Source organism: Lissotriton vulgaris, chromosome 2_1 (assembly GCF_964263255.1).
Source record: "Lissotriton vulgaris chromosome 2_1, aLisVul1.2, whole genome shotgun sequence".
NCBI lineage: Eukaryota > Metazoa > Chordata > Amphibia > Caudata > Salamandridae > Lissotriton > Lissotriton vulgaris.
Genome location: NC_141687.1, coordinates 462,678,981 through 462,702,253, shown reverse-complemented (window position 1 = coordinate 462,702,253; position 23,273 = coordinate 462,678,981). Strand labels below are relative to the sequence as shown.

Here is a 23,273-nt window from a genome sequence, read left to right as displayed (position 1 = left end):
ACAGCGTAGGTGGTTACTGAAAGGAGGCAGGGAATGAGGAAAGGAATTTGTAGGAGGAGGAGAGCAGGGAGGGCCACCGAGGGTAAGGGCTGGCGAAGTGGGGGGGGGGGCGCGGAGCCCACTCCACCAGGCATAGCAGGGAGCGGCAGATAAGGGGAGTGGGGGAGGAGGGGGCGAAGGGTGCAGGGAGCCTTGGAAGTGCCGGCAAGAAGTTGAGAATGCTCCCCCCCCCCATAGTCGAATAAGGAGGCAAGGGTCAGCAGAAACACAGATCGGCAGTGGTAGTGAGCAGAATGGTGGATAGAGAAGGGAGTGTGTAACGTGGATGTGCTAGGGGAATATGACGACTTAGTGCAAATTGAACGAAACTCCTTTCGAGTTAATAAAGTACATAAGACAGTTCACTGTATAACGTTCACATGTAGGATAGTGTTCGACGCGGGCTGAGGGGAATGACGGAGCGTGGACGAAAGTCAGGGGGTTTATTGGTTGTGCATTTGGTGTGAGCGGACTTTCCCCGGGGTGTCAGGGCGCTTCACGAAAGGGGGCAGGGGTGAAATATAGTGAGAAACACTGGCACCTTCGGCGGAAGGCCGCGCTGTGTAGAGGCGCGTGGATAGATGAATAAATAAAGAGACATATGATGATGCATAAGGAGGGCTCAGGAAAGGAGGTCGCGCAAGATGGAGAAGAGCTGCTAGAGTGTCTGGAGCAGCACAAATAGGGGCGGCTGGGGGAGGCTGGATCCGAGAGTGGAGCGGCCGACGGGGGCCCGAGTCGACTGTGCCCAGAAGCAGAGGTTGGAAGGGGGGGGGGTGGGGGGGCACGGGCCCTTCATTTCTCCTGGCCAGATTGGGATGGGGTTCAGTGCTGGGGGCGGGGGGCGGGGGGGGGGGAGGGATCCGGCGCTGTCGCAATGCCTTCTTTGGGCCACTGTCGGTGTGCGTTGATGCATAATTGTTGTAAGTTTCTGTGAGGTTGCAACGGCGACAGAGAGGAGGAGAGTGATAAAATGAAGGGTAGGTGCGAAGTCGTGGATAGGGGCGTACACGGGAAGGCTTGGACGCGCCATTAAGAGCTTGAGAAGGGGGGGGCGGGTTCGAGTTGTGGGTGAGCTGGTCGGTTTGGAGGATGCGGGGATGGCGAGGCGCGGGAGCACAGTTTCAAGGCGAAGGGACGTGCAATTTTATGTATGTCATTGGCGCGTTTTATATACTGCAGACTTTACACAAAGGCGTGAGTGCTTCACAGATAAGGTTAATAGTGTGGCTTGTGGCGTTTTTGGAGGAGGACGTCTCTGCAGAAGGGCGCCAAGGGAGACAACATGAAAGCAGAGGGTCGACCCCCCCCCCTCTTTTCTCGTGCTTTGGGCAAAGATCGTCACTCCCGCGCATCCTACACTTTCTCCCCTCCCTACTATCCGTCAAATGAGAACGGCAATGAGCCAGCGAGACTGAGCCTGCCTTAGGTACTGCTTCTGCACATGGCTGAGCGTCATATGGAGTAGGATGAAGCGCTTCATTGCGTGGGATGGCCGGGATGTGTTGCATGGCTAATTGCATGGCCGGGAGCGGCGGATGGGGGGGGGGGGGGGGGGGTGCAAGGGTGCAGGCAAGGAGTTTGCTACCCCCCCCCCTCGGGCCACAACGAGAAGCAATGGCTCATCCTAGACAACGCGGCGTATTTTAGGGCAAAAGGGAATTAAATTGCTTGCTGAAAAAGGATTGCACATGTGCTGCGGGCGAGATGGAGGCGCTGTGCTGTACTCCAGGCGCTTGGCCGAGCTGCACGGGGTTTGTGCTGAGAAGCACTGCGGGCGAGAGGGAGGCGCTGTGCTTTACTGGAGGCGCTTGGCCTCGTTGCCGGGGTTGTGCTGAGAAGGACTGCGGGCGAGAGGGAGGCGCTGTGCTCTACTGGAGGCGCCTGGCCTCGTTGCCGGGGTTTGTGCTTAGAAGCACTGTGGGCGAGAGGGAGGCGCTGTGCTCTACTGGAGGCGCTTGGCCTCGTTGCCGGGGCTTGTGCTTAGAAGCACTGCGGGCGAGAGGGAGGCGCTGTGCTCTACTCGAGGCGCTTGTTCTCTGCCAGCCGAGGGCACGTGCTGCTTTGTTGTGGAGGCAAGAAGTCTTGCCTTCTGTGTTTCCCATCACTGGTGGGGGGGGGGGGGGGAGGCTTGATATGGAGAGATGGGGCTTCCCAAGCTTCCTGGACTCGCTCGAGGCCCTCAAGGAGCACTGGAGCCCCTCCGAGAGGAGAGCGCCTCGGAGCCAAGGTCTGTGCGTGAAGGCGCTGACATCCTTCTCGCCAGCAGCGAGGAAGGGGCGGAGGTGCCCGGGAGGAGCAGCCCTCGGGGTCCCAGGCTCTGGGGTCCCTGCCAGGCAGCGCTGCTCTGCAGCCAGCTGGAGGAGGCGCGCGTTTACTCTTCCTCGGCACCCTTACAGGACGTGTCACTTTCTTTTCAAAGACTACTTATTCCTCACATCGTTTTGCTTGGACTAATCCTCGAATAGATTTATTACAGGGATCACCTGGACTAATATTCCTGAGCAAATATTACATTTCTCGAGTAAGAAGCATAATTAATTTGGCATAGTAGCTACTTATTATTGTAAGGACACACTAATATGTGACAAAAGGTACATACAGCACGAACGTAAGCGCTGGTGATTTGGCAATTCAAAGACTGAACTCTCCTTTTAAGAAAGTTGGTTAACGTCGAGCGGACAGAAAAAAACAGGGAGGGGTGTTGCGGAGTTGGGGGGGGGGCGAGGCGCTATACAGGGCGCAAAAGATTTGCGAATGCAGAGGGCGGGGGGGGGGGGAGAGGAAGGGCACACGGGTAGGCCGATGCGGGCCGGCGGGTGGGAAACTTTTTATGGATGTTTACCACACGCGTGGCGACGGTGTGAAAGGCTGCAGAATAGCAAAAGGCGTGACAGGCGGAAAAGGGGCATGGTGCAGGTAAAAAATAAGCGAGCTGTCATGCTAGGATATACACAAGTTGCATGCACGAGCAAGGTACTCTGTAACAAGCCCACCAGCTCTAACTCCCCACCCGCCCCCCCACCCCGCATCTACAGGCGGGGTGGGCACCAAGGTCCGGCACCAATGAGGTGGACCTGTGGTTTCCAAGCCGACATAGCTGAAAAAAAAAAAGAAAAAAAAAAAAAGAGTTTGTGTCTTTATTCGTCCTTCATCTCTTGCCTAGTAATTTACTTTAGGAACGACATCATGCAACGCTGCTACTGGAACTTGGGCTTCAGGGCGGCTTTGCAGGTACAGGCTGGCGTACGGGCAAAGTGAGTTCAGTTTCAGGAGGTAGGCTCAGGTTCCACGCTAGGGGGCATATCTCACATCCTAGTGCCCCTCCACATTGGGGGACATATCTCACATCCTAGCGACCTTTCATTACTGGCACTTTGCAGCAGTTGTAAGACATCGTAGAGTCTCGCGTTGCTCAGATGGGCGGAAGTCTGAGTTATAGGTTCCCACGTCTGCATTGCGAGTTGAAGCAGTATAATGCGTGGCTTATGGTGGTTGAAATGTCACGGTTATGACGCTGAAAGTATGAGTAGGTCACACAAGGGGTAGGGGTCAAGGCGAAGGGGTGCAGTAAAGGAAGAACACTGCAATAAAAGGGGGGGGACCAGGAGGGGAGTCGGTATTCGGCGCTGGGGAGTGCGGGCAAGGCTAAGGCCGGGGGTTTGGGGTGGGGGGCGAGTTGGGAGAATGGTGAACTCCTAACGCCTCCCGCCCCCTTCCCCAGTGCGCCTCCACCAGGGCCGGCAGGGGTAGGGGGGGCCAGGGGGGCAGGGAGAAGGATGATAGGGGGTTAAGGGCGTGTCATAGACAGACGGAGAGGCTGCCGCACGAAAAAAGGGGTGAAGGGCTGGAGGTAGGCGAGGGCAGCTATATACAAGGGTGTCCAATGATGAGAACTAACATGTGGTTTCTTTTATAGAGTGAATACGGTTCGAATACAGTGGACAGTGAAGGACAGAGCAACGAACAGAGTGGGGCCAATAGTGGCGGAGGTCACTGACTGGGCAAAGGGTCAGGAACGAGCACAAAGGGTCGTGACGTGACGGAAGGTGAGTCAAGGGACAAGGGGGCGATGCGAGGCAAAGTCGTGGAACACCGCGGGGGGGCCAGAGGACAGCACAGCAAGGCCGGGGCACCACAGGGGTCGGGCGGCACAACTAGTGGGCTAAAGGAGTTCGCACGCGGAAAAGACACTGACAACAGCTGCTTGCAAGGTTAACACAGTTTTTCAATTTTAGGTCGCAAACGCGAACAGGATTGTTCCAGGCACACCGGATAAGGATGGGAGAGGAGGGGATGTTTCACGGCGGTGCATTGGAACTAGCAGCAAACGAGGAGGCTGGACCTAGCGGGGTGGTCCCGGGAATGGAATACAACAGCGGCCAGGATGCTCAACAGCTGTGGGCCACTTTTGCATCAATAGCAAAGGCTAAGAATTGGGAAGGTTGGGAGCTGGCAATGGCTCAAATGCAAGGACAGTCCACAGAAGGCGTTGGACAATGCAAGGACGTGGAGGGGTTGCAAGGGGACTTTTCTCCTATTAATGGCCATACCTATGCAGCGACACGAGGGGAAAAACGGGGTATGGAGAAGAAGGCGAGGGGGCGTGGTGGAGCTGTTGCAGGAGCCAAAAAGGCATGGTTACACACAGAGGACATAACAGCAACAGCATTTATGGGTGATGATGCACAAGGTGCGGCAAATTTGCGCAAAGACCAGTCGAGTAAACAAGGGGCATTAACAGCTGAAAGTGGTTCCTTAGGTGAGTTGTCAGAAGTCATTAGAAAACTGTTGGATAATTGGCATAAGCCTATTGGTACAAAGAAGGGGGAGGTGGTGGTGGTTGATGAAGAAACAACGAAGGGCGGGTCACAGGAGGGTTCCCCAATGCCAGTCTGGGAGGGAGGGAGCAGGGAACAGGGGGGCGAGGTAGGGGGGGGGAGGAGAGGAGCGGCTCAGGCGCTAAAGGGTAGCACCACGATCCTGGGAAGGGATCCCTTGTCAAAGCCATCACAAGATAATGACAGAAATACAACGCTGCCAAGGAAGGTAGGGCTAGGGGGGCTGAACGGGCAACGGTCAGAAGCATGGCACATACCTCTGGAGGTTAAAGAGAGAGTTTGGAGGAGGGAGTTCATTGATATTTTCACACTACTGGAGCATGTGCGCAGGGGGGTAGACACGCTACGGGTTGCTGGACCCGGCAAGGAGGGGAAGGATAGGAAGAGGATCAGGCCGGAGGAGAACATTAACAACTGGTTAGACGCATTTGCATTGCTAGCAGCTATAATGTTAGAGAAGTTCCCTGAGCAAGGTCCAGCGTTGAATAGATACAACCAAGCCATCCTGGACAGGTTCAGGCGATACGGAGGCATGGGATGGCTGCAATATGACCTCAACTTCCGCCAACGCATGGAGGAATCACCTGCTATGTCATGGGATGAAAGAGAGGCTAAGGAATGGATGGAGCAGATGGGGTCCAAAGCAGGTTATGGTATAGGTTTGGCGGGCGCAGACAATGGTGTACAGCACTGGGGCGCAACGTCGGCGGGACAGGGTTGGCAGGCTAACAATACACAGGCGCATTCGCGGGTGAGTGCGCAGTATGGGTTGGGTCAACAAGTAGGGGCAGGATTCACACAGCAGCAAATAGGACAGGTGCAGTTTCAGCAGGGGGTAGCATACGCGGGTAATGGATCAATGGTGGGGTCCCAGCATCAAGGTGCGGTAGTTGGGGCATGTCAACAGGCCCCTCTGGGTGGCGGGGGGCAGCAATATACATGGACAGGTCCCATGCAGCATCAGGCAAGTGGAGGACAGACGCTGCAACAGCAATTGGGACCAATAGGGCAACAGTTCACACAAGTGGGGCCTGACCAGCAGGCGGGTACCGGTAGTGCAGCGTCCACAATGCAGGCGGGGGGGCAGCTACAACAAGGCAGCAATGGGCTCGCAAATGGGCAATTCAACGCGGGCAGGGGCCAGCAGCCGCTGAGGGCGGTAGGCTTCCCAGTGGGCGCAGGGCAAACAACGGCAGGGCATCAAGGGGAGCAGAGTCAAAACTACATGAGGACAGTGGATAATTCCTCAGGGTCAGGGATAGGACAGGGACAGATGATGGGTAGGCAGCAACAGCCTCAACAGGAGCAGCAGCAGGCATTTCGAGGGCCAAAGGGGGCAGATGATTTCAAACAGCCGCTACAACGTAAACAGAGGGATAATACATGTCGGCTGTTCAACGCTGGCAATTGCACCTGGGGGGTACAATGCAGATTTCGGCATGGGTGCTCCCAGTGTGGCGGAGACCATCCCGCTGTGGCATGCAAAACAATCGTTAGAGATGCAGCGGGCGCCACCCTCATGGGCTAGCCATGGTCTGGGCCAGGTTACAAAAGGCCCATCCCCAATAAATTTTGAATTGCTGGCAACACTTTTAAATGGATACCCAAAGATTGAGGAGAGGGAGCTACTGTTTTGGGGTTTCAAGGAAGGGTTCAAAATACCTTACAGTGGTCCTTTAGAGGGCAGATCATCTAAGAACCTCCGCTCAGCGGAGGAGCTTCCGGAAGTGGTTGCAGAAAAAATACAAAAGGAGCTGCAGCTAGGGAGAATAGCAGGCCCTTTTGACACCGCCCCTTTAAGGAACTTCATTATTTCTCCGCTAGGTATTGTTCCAAAAAAGGAAGCAGGCAAATACAGAATGATTCACCACCTCTCTTATCCCAAAGGTAACTCAGTAAATGACTGGCTAAGCCAGGATATTTGCACGGTCTCCTATGCAACATTTGACTAAGCCATCGAGTTAGTCAGGCAGGCGGGGAAGGGAGCCCTCATGGCAAAAGCGGATATTGAGGCAGCTTTCAGGCTGTTACCAGTGCATCCAGACAGCTTTCATTTGCTGGGGTTCCATTTCAAGGATAGGTTATATTATGACAAGTGTATGCCCATGGGTTGTTCGGTTTCTTGCGCTTACTTTGAGGCATTTAGTTCCTTTTTAGAGTGGGCCACAAACAAAGTCCAGCCAGTGGGTGGCAAGCTCCATTATCTGGATGACTTTTTGTTTGTAGGTGAGGCCGACTCACCCGAATGTGCTCAGGCGTTGGAGGCCTTCAAGGTCGTATCACAGGGCTTGGGAGTTCCATTAGCAGCAGAAAAAACTGAAGGCCCAACAACTAAGTTAACATTCTTGGGGATAGAGTTGGATTCGGAGGGAGGGGAGTCACGCCTCCCAGTGGGGAAAGTACAGGACTTTGCAGCAGCTATCAAAAAGGTATTGGCAAAGGAGAAGGCAACGTTGAAAGACGTCCAAGAGTTAATGGGCAAGCTCAATTTTGCATCCAGGGTCATTCCGGTTGGGAGAGTTTTTTCAAGAAGGCTGGCGGGGGCCACAGCAGGCATGACTCGGAAACATCATTTTATCAGGTTAAAGAAGGGGCTGAAGCAAGACTTGCAGATGTGGCTGTCTTTTCTCCAAAGTTTTAATGGGGTCAGGATATGGCCGTCGCTATGGACGGCGGATGAGAGGGCGCAACTGTACACAGATGCCTCCAGGCAAGGAGGTTTTGGGGCAATATTGGGGTCTGCGTGGTGTGCCAAAAGGTGGCCAACTGCCTGGCGACGATGTGGCTTCACCAACAATATCACAGCATTAGAACTCTTTCCCATTGTAGTGGCATTGTCATTATGGTCAGACACCTTGGCTAACAAGAATTTGGTCATCAGGTCAGACAACATGGCAGCCGTCCATGCAATTAATAATCAGGCGGCGTCATGTCACGTAATATTGGGCTTATTAAGGCAGTTAGTGAGCAAATGTCTCCAGTATAATATTCAGTTAACAGCTAAGCATGTGCCAGGTTTTCAGAACAAGGCAGCTGATGCTCTTTCTCGCTTGCAGTGGGAAAGATTCCGTACAGAATGGCCAGAGGCGCAGCAAGAAATGACTCCCTTCAAAGAGGATTACTGGAGAATAATGCATTAGAACAGGAACTACAGAATATGGCTGAAGAGGCTTTAGCGGTGGGAACAAGACACCGGTATCGGCGCTGTGTGGACACTTTCCAAAACATGACGCCGGAGGTTTCCAGGCTTCCGGACAATGTGCAGCAACTGGGGATGCGGGTCAAAAAGTTCGTGGTGTGGGCCAAGGGGGCCGGAAAATCCAGATCATGGGTGGGGGAGCACCTCGCAGCAATAGCATACTATTCAAAGATAAGGGGTTTGGAGGATCCGACTAAGGGTTTTGTGCTTAGGGCAGCTTTGAAAGGATGGGCCAAAAAGGAAGGCAAGAAGCAGGACAACAGGTCCCCGATTGATTTTAACACACTAAAAATTTTAATGGACAACATCCCTAGGGTGTGTTACTCGGAGTCTGAGAGTAAGTTGTTCAGACTAACATTTTCTCTGGCCTTTTTTGGGGCCTTTCGCATTAGTGAACTAATAGCCAGGGCGAAAGGGGACAAAAGCAACAGGGCCCTGTTAGTGAAGGACATATCCATAGGCACACACCAGGTGTCCCTTCTGGTGCGACAATCTAAGACAGATCAGGTGGGAAGGGGACAGTGCATCACACTGAACAGGATGGAGGGGCACAGCTCATATTGCCCAGTGACGCTTTTAACAGGGTACTTGCAGGAGCGGGAAGGTGCTGATAGGAACAGCTACCTCCTCACTCACAGGGATGGGACTCCGTTAACACTTTATCAGTTTAAAAGGGTGTTAGCAGCAACTGTGCAAATATCCGGCCTCCAAAGGTGTCACTACACTACACATTCATTTCGCATTGGGGCAGCCACCACAGCCTTCCAGGAGGGCATGTCTGCGGAAGGAATAAAACAGATAGGCAGATGGGAATCGGACAGGTTTAAGGGGTACATTCGCCCAACAGCAGACAGATAAGGAAATTGGAAAGACATGTGTTGCGGCTATTCAATTGGGGGATCGGATATACATGCTGTACAGCAAGCTTTATGTATAATAAAAGGATGATGGGTGACGTGTACTGAACATTTCCGTGCTTCTGTTCTAATTCACAGAATACAAAACAGTGTGGGTCATCGGACACTCATACGTGTCCAGGGCGGCTAACAGAGCTCACTGCCTTGGGTGGAATGCTACGTTCCCATTTCAACGGACAAGGGTGCAATGGTTCGGAAAAGAGGACTTGCGCTGGAGAGAATTGTGGGGTGTCATTGAGGAATTGCGCGCAGGTGCGAAGGATCCGAGTATTTTAGTAATTCATCTAGGGGGAAATGATCTTACAGAGATGGGGCGGGGTGACCTGCTTCACACATTAAAGAAGGATCTCACCAATTTAGCCAAGTGCATGGGCTCAACGGAAGTAGTATGGTCCGAGATTATTCCTAGAATGGTATGGGCTGGTGCGCGCTCCCAAAATGGCATGGAGTTGTCAAGGAAGAGGCTAAATAGCTTGATGGTCAAATTTCTAAAGGGGGCAGGCTTAGGGATTATCAGGCACACTCTGATTAACTTGCGGCAGCCGCAGTATTACAGAGCGGATGGGGTGTACCTTTCTGACACTGGGACGGATGTCCTGCTACGAAATATGCTTGCAGTGTTGTATGCAAGGGGCTGTTGGTAGTTTGCAAGAATGGGGCCGCAGTTAAGGCATGGGGGGGGCCTCGCAGGCAGCGATAGCTACCGGCGAGGCATGGCGGTACTTACGAAGCGATCCAAGAAGAATACAAAAAGCAGGTGGCGCAGAGGGCTCAGACTACAAATGGGGCAGGCGGGACCCAGGGGGTCACTGGCAAGCTCCCCGAGCTCCCTGTGTTCAGGTGAACCGGAAGTAAACAATTAATGGCGCAACGCGGGCGGGGACAAACGCCAACCCGGAAGGGAATGTGTGGGCCCCGGAAGTGAAAAGGTCACCCGGCCGGGTGGGAACCGGCTGGTTACCCGGGAGTGATTGGACACCGGTGGCAAAGGGGGCCATCCGGTTTGGGTTAAAGCAGACGCTTACCCAAGGAGTGTGTGGAAACCGGAGGTAAAAGGTTACCCGGTCGGGCCGGAAGCAGAAGCTTGCCCGGAGAGAAAGGAAAAGGTTTGTCCCAGGGAGGGGGTGGCCTGGGCAAGGGTAGCTGCACTGAATGTAGGGCACAGTGCAGAGGCATTGGTGGTTAAGGACGGGGACAAGTCACTTTGTAAAGAGAGCCGCACTGAATGTAGGGCACAGTGCAGAGCTGGTTGTGTAAGGACGCACGGTCGCCAAAACAGAAATAATGGCTTGTAAAGGATCGCTTGTAAGTGATAAATGCCTAATAAACTGCGGCCTTAATTCTTCCATAAAATAAACTGGTGTGGTCTGAATTTATTGGGATTCGGGCGGTGCGACCATGTGGGGGGTGCCTCTGCTGAGGAACCAGCATTACAGCGGCCAAGTTATTTGAAGCATTTATCCTTATGCTTTGAAACGCATCCATGAAAACTGCCAGTGTTTTAGAAGATGTGCGAGCAGCACACTACACAACTTGGGGAACGTGACCAGGATTCAACAACAGAGCACTCATTCATTTAGTAATGAAAGCTCACTACAAGTTGCAAGGACACAAGTAATGCTCAACAATATACAGTATTCACATAAATAAATGCGTTTAGCCTTCTTTGATTGACAACTTTTCAGTAGATCGAAAACTGTTCCATTTGGTCGAGAGTCTAGAATACACGCAGGTGCACTTGGAACCAACATGGGGCCTACAATACGCGGGCAGTGATTTATTTTTCCTTACGGCGAAGAACTTGCTGTAAAACACATTTTTTAGGCTTTTTGCAATTTTCCACAACTTACACAGGCACGCACTACGTCACACATACACAAAAATACACATGCTCAAACACAAAAGGTGCATATTAAACAAGCAGGCAGGCTGATACAGACAAACATCAAACACACATAATGCACACACATTGCAACACAGGCATTCATTATAACACGTACGAAGCACACACATGCAGGGAGCTGCGTCTGAATTTGGCCCCTTAATGAAAACTCGTGCTTTCCGAAAAATGAGGAAGCTGGTCTGGGACGGAAATTGAGCAGCTGGGACCGAGAGCGGAGTATCGATGCTGCTCGTTTTTTAGACAGGCAGCGCTATGCATGGGGGCTCTGACCCAGGATGGGCGCGTGCAGATATAGCGTGGAGCTTGCCCCGATGGACTAACATCTACCCCCTGGTAGCAGCTGCAATAAAGAGACCGATGCCAATCCATCTGTCCCTTTTCCATTGCACTCACGGCGGTCTTCGATCTTGCCGCAGACCAATGACTTCACTTCCGGCGCTCCCGGATGTGCGTAGGCTTTTGCAAGAGGAATCCTCCGGCTTCAGGTATATGCAAAGTTGAGAGAGCTGCTCTCCATTGAGGACCTGCGGTTCGAGTCCCAGCCAGCCGGCAGACTGTTGGTTTACAGTAGGTGATTTTGGCATTGTGTTCGAGGCAGCTGTGCTTTTTAAAAATGTATGTTAGTATTGTGATTGAGTGAATTCGGCAGTCACCATGACGACAAAGCTTGTTTTGATTTCTCGGGCCATGAGAAGGTCGGTCTGTCCGCATTTGTTTAATGAGTCTAACAATTGGATTCCACTAAACTATGAGGCAGATTTACAAGAACCTTGCGCCACTTTTGCGTCACTTTTCCCATGTTAAAAGTGGCGCAACGGGCTTGTAAATCTGCCCCTATGTGTTTATGGAAATACTCTATGAAGGAAGTGCAGCCTGGGGGTACAGAAAGTATAATTTGCAATCACAGCTGCGCCTCCCGGCATTCCGCATTCATAAACAATTTGGGGGTTTGTAGGGCTTTTGGATTTTAGGGCGTACATGGTCATTTTAGGGTTGAGGGTGGGTTTGTGTTTTGGGGGGCCAGGTGTAATTTAAGGGTTTAGAGCATGTTTGGGTTTGGGGTGCGAGGGTTCATTTTAGGGTTTAGGGTGTGTTTGGGTTTTAGGGTACAAGGGTTAATATTAGGGTTTAGGGTGTGTTTGGGTTTGGTGTGCAAGGGTTAATTTGGGGGTTCAGGGTGTGTTTGGGTTTTGGGGTGCCAGGGTTAATTTTAGGGTGGGTTTGGGGGTTCAGGGTGTGTTTTGGTTTTGGGGTGCCAGGGTTAATTTTAGGGTTTAGGGTGGGTTTGGGGGTTCAGGGTGGGTTTGGGTTTTGGGGTGCCAGGGTTAATTTTAGGGTGGGTTTGGGGTGCAAGGGTTAATTTGGGGGTTCAGGGTGTGTTTGGGTTTTGGGGTGCCAGGGTTAATTTTATATTGGGGATCAAGGTGTGTTTGGGTTTTGGGGTGCAAGGGTTAATTTGGGGGTTCAGGGTGTGCTTGGGTTTTGGGGTGCCAGGGTTAATTTTATGGTTTAGGGTTTTGGGGTGCAAGGGTTAATTTGGGGGTTCAGGGTGTGTCTGGGTTTTGGGGTGCCAGGGTTAATTTGAGGGTTTAGGGTGTGTTTGGGTTTTGGGGTGCAAGCGTTAATTTTAGGGTTTAGGGTGTGTTTTTGGGGTGCAAGGGTTAATTTGGGGGTTCAGAGTGTGTTTGAGTTTTGGGGTGCCAGGGTTAATTTTAGGGTTTAGGGTGTGTTTGGGTTTTGGGGTGCAAGGGTTAATATTGGGATTCAGGGTGTGTTTGGGTTTTGGGGTGCAAGGGTTAATTTGGGGGTTCAGGGTGTGTTTGAGTTCTGGGGCTCCCAGCTGCAGGAGGTCAGACGTTTATCTGCAATTCATTGTGCAATTATCCAACAGTTTGCATTTTTCTGGAAATCTGAAACCAAAGTGGTGGACGTGCTCTTTAAATAGACAAGCAATTCCTGTTAAAATCACCAGACGCAAAAAAAACTTATTGAAAACACAATAGTACCTTTTGAAGTATTCAGATGCTTATTTTCAAATCACCCCAAAGTCATCAGGAACAATGTCCTCTTGTAAAGTTATCGGAGAGTCATTTACAAGTCATCCTCAGATCATCAGGAATAATGACACCTTCTGAAGTCAGCAGATACTAATTTTCAAGTCATCCTTAAATCATCACGAATAATGACACCTACTAAAGTCATCAGATACTCATTTTCAAGTCATCCTCAAATCATCATTCTGAGCTTGCTGATGACTTCAAGAGCTTGATGATGTCTGATGACGTGTAAATGACTTCTAAGGTAGTTGGATGATCATCCAATGACTCTGGGATGGCTTCTAAAGTAATCCTGTTTGACCTGGGATCTTGTCCTTTGTTGAACAACGTCAATGTTTCGATGTTTATAGGAAACCCTGTACTGTTAAACAATAAAATGTCCTATTGTACATTTTTTTCATTTTTGACTTGTATTTTTGCAGTTAGCGATCGTCTTGCCACTGCGCTAAATCTGATACAACATAGTCATTTAATCTTATCTGAGTTTGTGGTCATGTGAAAAGAAGATTTTCTTAGATTCTCTGACAGAAAATTTAGATTTGACCGAAGATTAATGAAGACTCGAATGTGGGATACTGATATGAGCAGCCAATGTACGTTCACTGTAGTTATGACAATGTGTAATGTATTGGTCAAACGGCACACTGTACTGCCAATAAGGGCAAAATAGTAGTCTGAAAATTCAAATCTGTGTCCAATGTGATACCTTTAGAAAATATCCTTTATTAAACCGCCTTTTTCCATGTTTATGGAGTTCATGACGCCGCTTGCCGAACGAGCTCCTAAAAGGTGGAATCAAAGTCCAAATGTCAGGGTTTCCCGGAGCTTAGTTCTTTAGTTGTCACAGGTCTTTTGTTGTCCTGTACTTTTGCTGACTTCACACAACCTAGAATTAGCTAATAAGCAAGGCATTGGTATGACATTATAATGAATGTTGCATTTGTAGTTTTTATAAGAAAATCAAAACTTGTCCGTGTTAGCAAATTTAAGACCCTGAAATATGACACCACTTTATCCTTTCTAGGGTGTAGGGCCTGGACCAATTTAGGCGATCTGACCATGTGAGGTGGGCTAATGTTGAAGGACCTTCTTGTAGATGGTTCCCAAGCCTAAACTGTGACGGGGTATTTCTCATATAATTGGAGTATGGCAGACAACACATACAGGACCGTGACAATGGATAATGAAGAATTAAAACATATATTTGACCCTCCACTCATCACAGCTCAAAACACTGTAACTGAGCCCTCCACTCAACACAGCACAAAACACTTGAAATGAGCACCCCACTCAACACAGCACAAAACAATGTAAATGAGCAATCCAGACTAGCACAATCATATCAGTTGCCAATAAATGAAAGGGTACTCTTAATAAGATGCAAAACTTTTTTTTTCTCTCCACGTATTGCTACAGAAACTTGTAAACACACTCGTGTCCTGGCATGGTAGTGAGAAAACTAACTGTTGAGGTGGGGGACTTGTAAGGAGGAAATGCTATAGCATTAGGTTGCAGAACCGTCGCTGATCATAAAGATATTTGATGAAAGCTGCAGCATAGATCATTTTTGCTAGCAATCAGTATGGCAAGGCCAGTGGGCCATTCGAAAGACCGGTGTCTGCTGTAACAGAAAACAGCCGTGAGCATGTCAAACCGAATTGCTGTCCTTGTAATGGTGGGCAGCTGGTTTCAAAGTCACAGCCGTGCAGATGGAGTAGTTTATGAAACACAGGTTTAGTAGGGTCTCGGTAGTGCGAAGTAATAGTTTGGTGGGGATTTGGTACCCTATCACACAATTCAATGGAACAGTTCAGTAGACAATTTATTTTTTAATTCCTTGCTTCCCATTATTTTTTTAGTTAGCGGCATAAGCATCTCAATCAGACCTATGAGGCAAGAGAAAGTCGCCCTATATGGCTTTGCATGGCCTCATGGATAAGGATTATCATACACAAGGATTGCCGTGCACACCTTTTCTGTCGCATTTGCTTTTTATTCAACATTTGACCAATGGTTCGTTGTTTTGCATTGTGCCCGGAAAAAGGCTTGGATTAGCATACCCGTGGCACTAGAAGCTGTTCAAAGACATTCATCTCATGAGTGTGAAAAAATTATGGAATAAAATATGGATTCATTGTTGCGAAACATGGAAAAGTTTAAATAAATAGGAAAATTACTAGAGAAGCTGTGCGCCGGGTATAAGGAGTGTAACTTCACTCCTTTTTTGATGTCCTCATAGATAAGGAGTCAGACAAAGCAGCGCAAGTCGCTGCAACGCCTTACTATATGTTAAGATCGCATTGCAGTCGGTGTTCCTACACAACGCCCAGATTTTGAAGCTGCCCCAGATTTACAAAACCATGTAAACCTGGGGCAGTGTCAAAACCATATGCCTCTCCACAGCAGGCGCAACAAGGAGAAATGTTTTCATTTCTCCTCGTTTTTTCCTCTTTCCATGTGTGCTGCATTGTCAGGTACCCCTTCCAGCACAAAAACCATCCTGCCTATGTTGGCGCTAGGCAGCATAGGGGGAAAAGGACAAGAATGCACCATATTTCATTTTTGCCCTTTCAACATTTACAAAGGGCAGCGCAGTAAGGAGACTCGCTGCTGTGCCCTATGCCAATGCCTCATAAATGAGGCCCTTTTGTTGGTTGGCTAAAAACTGTTTATTTCCCCAATGTATAAATGATTTGCTGTGGTAATTGGGGGCATTTATTTATGGCTTTCGATAGTTTGCAATGATGAGGAGGTCCAAGTTCTAGAAATTTTTCTCAGGAGGGGGTGAGGTGAGCCCTACACCTAAAAGTTTTTGACAGGGGATCTCGGCATCAAAAAGTGTGAAGACCTCTGCCTAGAGTCATATTATCCTTTGGAGAAGCCAGACAGATTAGCAGAGCTTGCTGTGACTCCTTTTTACCAACATAACCGTGCTGATACATCCGAAAAGAGGTTGTGTTGAGTGGCGGGCAGACTGAGTGCAGGTTTTTCAGCCTATGATCTCCCTGCTAATCGTGTAAGAAACGGAAGTATAGCCGGACTCCAGAAGCAAATTTCTCCATCTCGCCCCACCACTTCTTACTTCCATCTGAGTGTGGCATTTTAAGGAGAGCAGCTTTAGCTTCGATCTGTCATTTTGAATCCTGGCACATGGACATTGTTGCCAGTTCCACTGTTTTGGGGCACTTTTTTTGCAAGGACATTTCCCACGTCTGCACACAGGTATAGTTCAACGTACTTCGGAAGCATTGAATTTGCATTTTATTGGAGGCATATCGATGGGTGCTAAAGTTGTTGCTGCCTCAGATATCTAGGATTCTTTCAAGAGGTATCCGATCATAACCATTATTTTGTCCTGCACATTTTAAAAATCCCGAGAAAGCTGATCTGTCAGTACCCAAAATACAACCTTTTCTAAGAAAGTTCTGATGGGAGTAACATTTATTCATGTATCGAATAGAGTGGACCAGAAAAACCTATGTATACACCGCCTACTATTTAAGAATACAACCAGAATTAGAACACAAGTATTCCAACTGATGCAAGTCAGTCTTCAGTTTTTCTGTGGACAACCCAAATATATTCAGTACTGTCTCTATCATATATATTGTGCATGGATGATTTTCTTAATACCAATATCTAATTTCTGATCAAGTAAAATACGTACTGAAATACTTAAGAAGATCTTTGTACTGATTGGAATACTTGTGTTATAATTCTTGTTGTATTTTTAAATAATGTGTCATGTGTGTATATGTTTTCTGGTCGCCTGTATTCTGTACTTGAATACATTTTACTACTGTCAGAACCTTCTTGGAATGCGTTGTATTTTGGATGCTCCAGACAAATCAGTTTTCTCATATTTGAGATTGCTGTAAGCAGTTTCCATATCGACCCTCTATGATAGCGTAAGTGTAGTCTGTTGCAGTAACATTCCTAACTGCCGCATTAAATACTGACCTCATTTCGGGGGGTTGGGGGGAATTGGCAAAATGGTGTTTCAACCGCTACCATTGTGATAGTTTATTTTTTTAAAACCCTATCAATATCTTGGATCTCGCCAGAGCAGAGCTTCGAGGCTGGAGGAGCAGTTTATTAGGTTAAGTCCAAATTTGGATCAATGTCCAAAGTGTTGAACACTTCTCCCTCTGGAGCTGGTCTCTGCGTTTTCAGCCCTTGGCAGCCGTCAAATGGACCTGCTTATGTTTGTTTACACTAGTGCCCAGGTTACTTTACTATCTGTAGCATTTGATGGTTAGTGTTAGACTCCCACCAGCTGAAACATTGGTTTGTCACACTCCTTGTTATAGCTGACGTAAACAAAAATGTAGCTCTTGTAAGGTTTGGAAAGTTTAAAACTGCTGGTCTTTTGTCTTATTTGAAATATCTACATCACATACGTAGTTCTGATTATAGTGTATTTACTTGAGGCTTTCTTTCCTGTAGGCTGAAAAATGAACGTGGGGGTCGCACACAGCGAGGTTAATCCCAACACACGGGTAATGAACAGTAGAGGAATGTGGTTGACCTATGCTCTTGGAGTGGGAATGCTTCATATTGTCCTGCTCAGCATTCCATTCTTCAGCGTTCCTGTTGCATGGACTTTAACGAATGTGATTCACAATCTGGTGAGTACCTGGTCTGTAGTGCAGTAGATGTCGAATGGTTTTAGGCCACTTACTTTCTTACATTTTGATAGTCTTTACATGTCTCTATTTTACTGTCTTCCACAGATTAACATACCTGTTGTGAACCCATTTTATACTTGAGCAGTTTTATTTTTACTCCTCTTAAAGTTTAAAAATGGTCTATAAATTTAAAATAATGCCACTTCGTAATCTAGCCTTTTTCATGCAGCAATTAAAGTTTTTTTTTTTTTTTTTTTTTTAAATTCTTTTTATTGTTTTTGGTACAAACAAACCACACATGTTCATCAATGGCACCGACAGGGATACATCAAGGCAGAGCTCAGTTCGATATAATATACACTTCCACAAAAGCTTTGTGTCGCTCAACAATAGTCCGTATGACACCAGATGTTACTTACATAGGAAACAAAAGGCACAGTGTACAATAGTCCATGGCAAGACATAATAGAACCAACAGGGAACTCTGCATTCAGCATTGTTTTTACATTGCGTCATTAATCAGTTAGTGGTGAAGCCCGTTGCCACTCTGTCATCCCCACCACCCTCGGAGCCTTTACCCAGCTCTGGTTCCTCTCGTGCATGAGGTATTTCATAATGCGGGCACCCCAACTATACCTCTGTAGAATCTGTCCGCATGTGCGTTGGCAAGTATCCCTGCAGGGGGGCCCAAATGTCTTTGGGTCTCGAAGTTACAGGTAACAATTCAGCATATGTTGAGAGCTGTTGCTCTTGACAATACACCAAATCGTCTATCCAGACTTTGAACTTGGGCGCCCTTCCCCTGCCCACCGACATGTTACTCTTCTATTCTCCATTAACGCCGTAACTGCTTCGAACGTTCCGCGCCAGTGCGGAACGTACTAATAAACGGGCGGGGGCGCGTCGGCCAACGACGTGTGCAGCACTACCGAGGTAGTGCTCGCGGCAGCCGTTGGCGGACACGTGCAGCAAACAGGTTAATAGTGCAAGGGCTACATATCTGCGGTGCACCTCTCGTATCGGTTTGGTGTATCCTAACAGAGCTAGTAATGGTGTTGGTTCAATATGTGTGTCCACCATTAGACCCAAGGCACCGAAAACCCGAGTCCAGTAGTCATGTACTCCTGGGCATTCCCAGGCTAGGTGTAGGAAATCCGCTCCTGGGGCTTGCAGCTATCACATCTATCATTCTCTCTCAGCTTATACCTATGCATTCGTGCTCTGTGTAATACAACCTGTGCAGGAATTTGCAGTGGGTTATGAGAAGTCTACTACTGGCTGAAACCTGTTCTGTCTGCACAGAGCAGTATTCCCATTGTTCATCTGTCAGATCAAAGCCCAGCGCTGAACTCCAGCGCGTTCTAGTTAATGCGGTTGGTTCCTCCTGCGTGTGCACTATACGATATATTAGTGATATTAAGCGCTTGGCTTTCGTGCATTGGAGGGTGAGTTGCAGTGGGGCTAGAGCCGGGGGTTCGGTTGGGAAGTCCGGTGTTATGGAGCGAACCCCTTGTCTGAGTCGAATGTATAAAAATACGTCAAGCGGCGTCTGCTGCAAGCCCTGAAGAAGGAGATGCTCCATCTTCCAAAACTGACCTTCATGGTACATGTCACCCCGAGTTTTGATGTGTGTGCGCTCCTTAAATTTGTGAAAGACTGCTTCCTGGAGAAGGGGCATGCAGGGATGATATGTAAGTGGCAACAGTGGTGAATATAGCAGAGGAACGTTTAACATTTGTCCTATGCGTATCCAGGCTGTTGTTGTGCATGTAACAGTGGTAGACATGTCTCCCCCCCCACCCCCCCCCCCAGTGGGCTCTTAATTCAGCGCGCCTTAAAACGGAACCAGATGTGTGAGCCAGTGCTCCGCCGCTACTTGTGGCATATTCTCGGTTGGTGCACCCAAAAGTAGGCATAGTGAGCTTGAGAGGTAATATAGTATAATTCAAAATTGGGTATCCCAAAGCCCCCTTGCGAGTACGGTCTAGTGAGAGCACTCCACTGCAGCCTCTGATGTTTGCCCCGCCGAGTAGGTGCTCATTCCTAGAGCTCCCGGTTTGGGGATCGCATATCTGCTGATATCCCCGCTTTAACCTGCCACCCAACAACGTCGCACAACTTTCTGACTACTACTAGATGCAACTCAACACAACTGATCATTGGAAGCTTCTTACCTGCTGTTGAACCGCTTTAACCGCATCATTAGAGCCGTGACTCGTTTGACCTGACGCCTTCGCCAGGCCTGCACCATTGAAGCAACTGCCCTCACCTACGCTCGTGACAGAGAGATCGTCTCCGTTGTTCCGGCCGGTTCAATCAGCGCCACCGATGACCCGGGTGTGGACGGGCACTTCCGCCGCCTCACTGGTAGTGAACAAAGGCCGTGGGGACCACAATAGACACTGAGCCTCTACCAGAATCCCCCCCGGACGGACTGGTTCTGTTCCCCTCTACCGTTCCAGCCAGTTTAATCCGCGCCGCCGATGACCCGGTGTGGATGGGCACTTCCGCAGCCTCACTGGTAGTAAAACAAAGGCTGTGGGAACCACAACGGACACTGAGCCTCTACTAGAATCACCCCGGACGGACTGGTTCTGTTCCCCTCTACCGGGTGATTAGCCACTCTGCCTGATGCCTCCCTGGCGAGAGTGGAGTCCAAGGCCCGCCACTGGTGAGACTAGCGCATTAAGCAGGGTCTTTTTCCGGATCTCACTCTCCCCGCTGCCCCCTCCTCCGACATCACTGAAGAAGGATCCGACAACTCGGGTTCGGGCTCCCTCTGGTCGCGGGCCCCAACTGAGAGTAACTTTGTGGCACCAGGGCATCAACAGAAGTCTCTAATGCCCTCGGACGCTTCGGTTGTTGATTTTCTCACAGAGCTCGTTCTCAGGCGAGGTACGATATCTGCGCTGAATCCTGCTGTCCTGCTGGCTGCCGTTGCAGTGGAGGAGCTCGATCCTCCCCCCTGCTCTCTGACCCCCTCCATCAACGCTGATGCCCTCGACCGTCTCGCTGATTGGCGGATTGTGTTCAGGCTTCTCGCTGATCTTCAGAGGCCGCCGGCTTGCTTCAGGCCGCCGTAGATAGTGGCTGCAAGCACAGGAGGTCTCTGATGCCCTTGGACGCTCCTGCGACTGGTTCCTCTTCCACACTCTGAGGATCAATGCTGTCTTTGCTTAATCCTGCTGGCTGCTGTGCACTACTCTTAAGGATGCGGGGGTAAGTTCCCATTGCTACGCGCTTGTATTGCTCCTGAAAGACTGCCTGCTTCCCAATCTCCCAGCGAGTCTGAGTCTCCTGAAATGGCCACCCTCTGCCCCTTTCTCGTTTAACTGGGCCTACTGCAGGACACAGCCTTCATTATGCAAGAACCTCTCTCTAAAATGGCCGCTACCTAGTCAGTATTGCTACAGCTGTGCCCTGGACCCCTCGAAAATGGCCGCCACCTCCCTGTAGTCTCTTCCCCACCCTGACCTCTCTCCGATACACCCTTCCATAGAGTGCTCCCTCACCCCACCCTACCCTTTTCTATTATGGACGCCACACTAGAACAATTTGGCACCAATAGCTACATAATTAAGTATCCGACCAGTCTCTCCAAACATGCTACAAAAGCTTTGAAACACAGACTCCTCAACGCTAATCCAGAAATCCTTATTTCTGACTCCTACATCTGTCCAAAAAAGGTACTATCACTAGCGACCTGATCTTCTACACTAAAAGAAGAGCTCAGTGGAGGTCTATGTTCCACTCCTCACTCAAAATCTCCTCAACTAAAAAAGTTCCCTCATGGCCTTCGACTCTTGGCTACGACTTCTCCCACATTTAGAGCAAATGCTACAATGTCCATCTACAACAATGGGACTATTCTAATTCAGGCCTTCGATCTCAATCTTAACATCTTTGATGACAGATTTGCCCACCTTAAAGCTACGCAACCTAGCTGCGGGCGTCCCCTTTCTCTTTCCCCGTCCCAAGACGATTCTGATACTGATCCCTCCCTATTGGGTCTCAACCTGTGGACTGACCATCATACCGCTACCACCACACTCTAGGCCTTACCCCTTCCCCCCCACCTTAGACACCCCAACTTCTCCCAACTTGCACCGACCAAACCTCCCACCTGCTACTAACTCGGGAACACAGTGTACTCCCTGCGCCACCCTCCTCTCCGACACCCCTACATCACCCACCATTTCTCCCTTTCTCCACCCCCATCAGTCAACAGCCGGCTCACCCGCGCTACAACAGAATCTCGTCTAACCTCCCTTCCCTCTAACCTCCACTCCCTGGCTCACCCGCGCCACATCAGAAACTAGTCTAACCTCTCTTCACCTAACCTTTCGTCCCCTAACCACCCTTTCCCCAACCCCCTTTCTTTGAACCTCACTCCCATTACCCACTCTCCTGGCATTCCCTTACATGATATTGGGATTTCTCCCAACCCCCTCCCCCCCCATCTCCTAACCTCCACTCCATTGCCCTCTCTTCTGGCACTCCCCTAATTCACAGTGGGAACTTGCACAACCCCTCTACCCCCAGCCGGCATCCCTGTGCCCACTCCCCTTGCACTCCTACGCATCAGAAAGAGACAACCCCTCTTGCTGACTCCACCCCTCAACCAGCCCGGGTCTCCCCCCCCCCCCACCCCCACCCCTCCCATTGTCCAATCCTCCTCCTCCCCTCCATGCGATACATAATCCTCATTCAGAGCCTGCTGCTAAACTCAAGGAAATAAACAGAGTACTTATATCTCTCCAAATGGTCATTCAAAAACATATTGAGTCAACCGAAGAGCTGGCACTAGATCTCTCCTCCAACAAGATCTCTCAGGAGACCCCGCATAGGATACAGCTGAAACCCCCAGTCCAGAACGGGAATGCCAACCCTTATCCTAATGCCCCAGCTAGAACCTCCAGCAACATAATTCCTCCCTCAGTACCAGATACTCTCTCAGTCCAGAACTGGAACACCACCCCCTGCCCGAATTCCCCATCCAGACCCTCCAGGTCCCTGAATCCTTTTTCTGAAGCAAATATTATTTCCCTGCTCAGTTCGTACACCTCTCCGCACTCACTCACATCAGTCCCTGCTAGAGCAGCACATACTGCCCCACTACCTGCCCCCAGCTCGAATGTAATCCTCGGAACCCATCCAAAGCATTACATCTAACCCTTTCAGAGCACCCAAACTCAACACCAATGCCCTAAACATCAATAATCTCATGCAGATCCCCTTCACACACCCACCACTCTTCGATAGCCTGCACAAACCGCACCCAACTGCATGTTACTAAACTGCAGATCAGCGGTTAAACATGCTGCAGACCTTGCAGATCTCATCCTTGCCCAAGAACTTGACCTCCTTGTCCTCACAGAAACCTGGCTCAATGACTTCTCTGGCCCTATCCTCGACCTACTAGTTCCTCCCAGCCACAACATTATCAGACTAGACCGCGTCAAGAAAATAGGAGGTGGCATAGCCTGCATATTCCGCAACTCTCTCACAGCAAAACAATCCTCCTAGGCTAGTCTCTCTTCCTGTGAATACTTAGGAATAGATATCACTAGTGCAAACAGACCCTTATGCTCCCTTCACATCTTCTACCACCCCCTGGGGATAACCTCCCTCTAATTGAACAAACTATGGAAACCACCTCTTCCAATCTGGGCAGTCACTACCCACAGAT

The 23,273-nt window shown here is 49.6% G+C and overlaps 2 protein-coding genes across 2 annotated transcripts in view; both read left to right on the top strand.

Moving 5' to 3' along the window:
• The first annotated feature begins 3,957 nt into the window (after positions 1 to 3,957).
• On the top strand, positions 3,958 to 9,040 carry LOC147730607 (uncharacterized). The gene is made up of 3 exons (XM_086955368.1): positions 3,958 to 4,088; positions 4,278 to 4,801; positions 7,937 to 9,040. The coding sequence occupies exons 2-3, from the start codon at positions 4,321 to 4,323 to the stop codon at positions 8,935 to 8,937; spliced, it is 1,482 nt and encodes a 493-aa protein (XP_086811494.1). The 5' UTR covers positions 3,958 to 4,088; positions 4,278 to 4,320; the 3' UTR covers positions 8,938 to 9,040.
• Positions 9,041 to 11,350: 2,310 nt separating this feature from the next.
• ORMDL1 (ORMDL sphingolipid biosynthesis regulator 1) overlaps positions 11,351 to 23,273 on the top strand; it is a 69,592-nt gene continuing 57,669 nt past the window's right edge. Inside the window, exons 1-2 of the mRNA XM_086955367.1 lie at positions 11,351 to 11,466; positions 17,403 to 17,584. Of these exons, the coding sequence (XP_086811493.1) occupies positions 17,411 to 17,584 (174 nt within the window). The 5' untranslated portion in view covers positions 11,351 to 11,466; positions 17,403 to 17,410. The remainder of the gene's footprint in view (positions 11,467 to 17,402; positions 17,585 to 23,273) is intronic.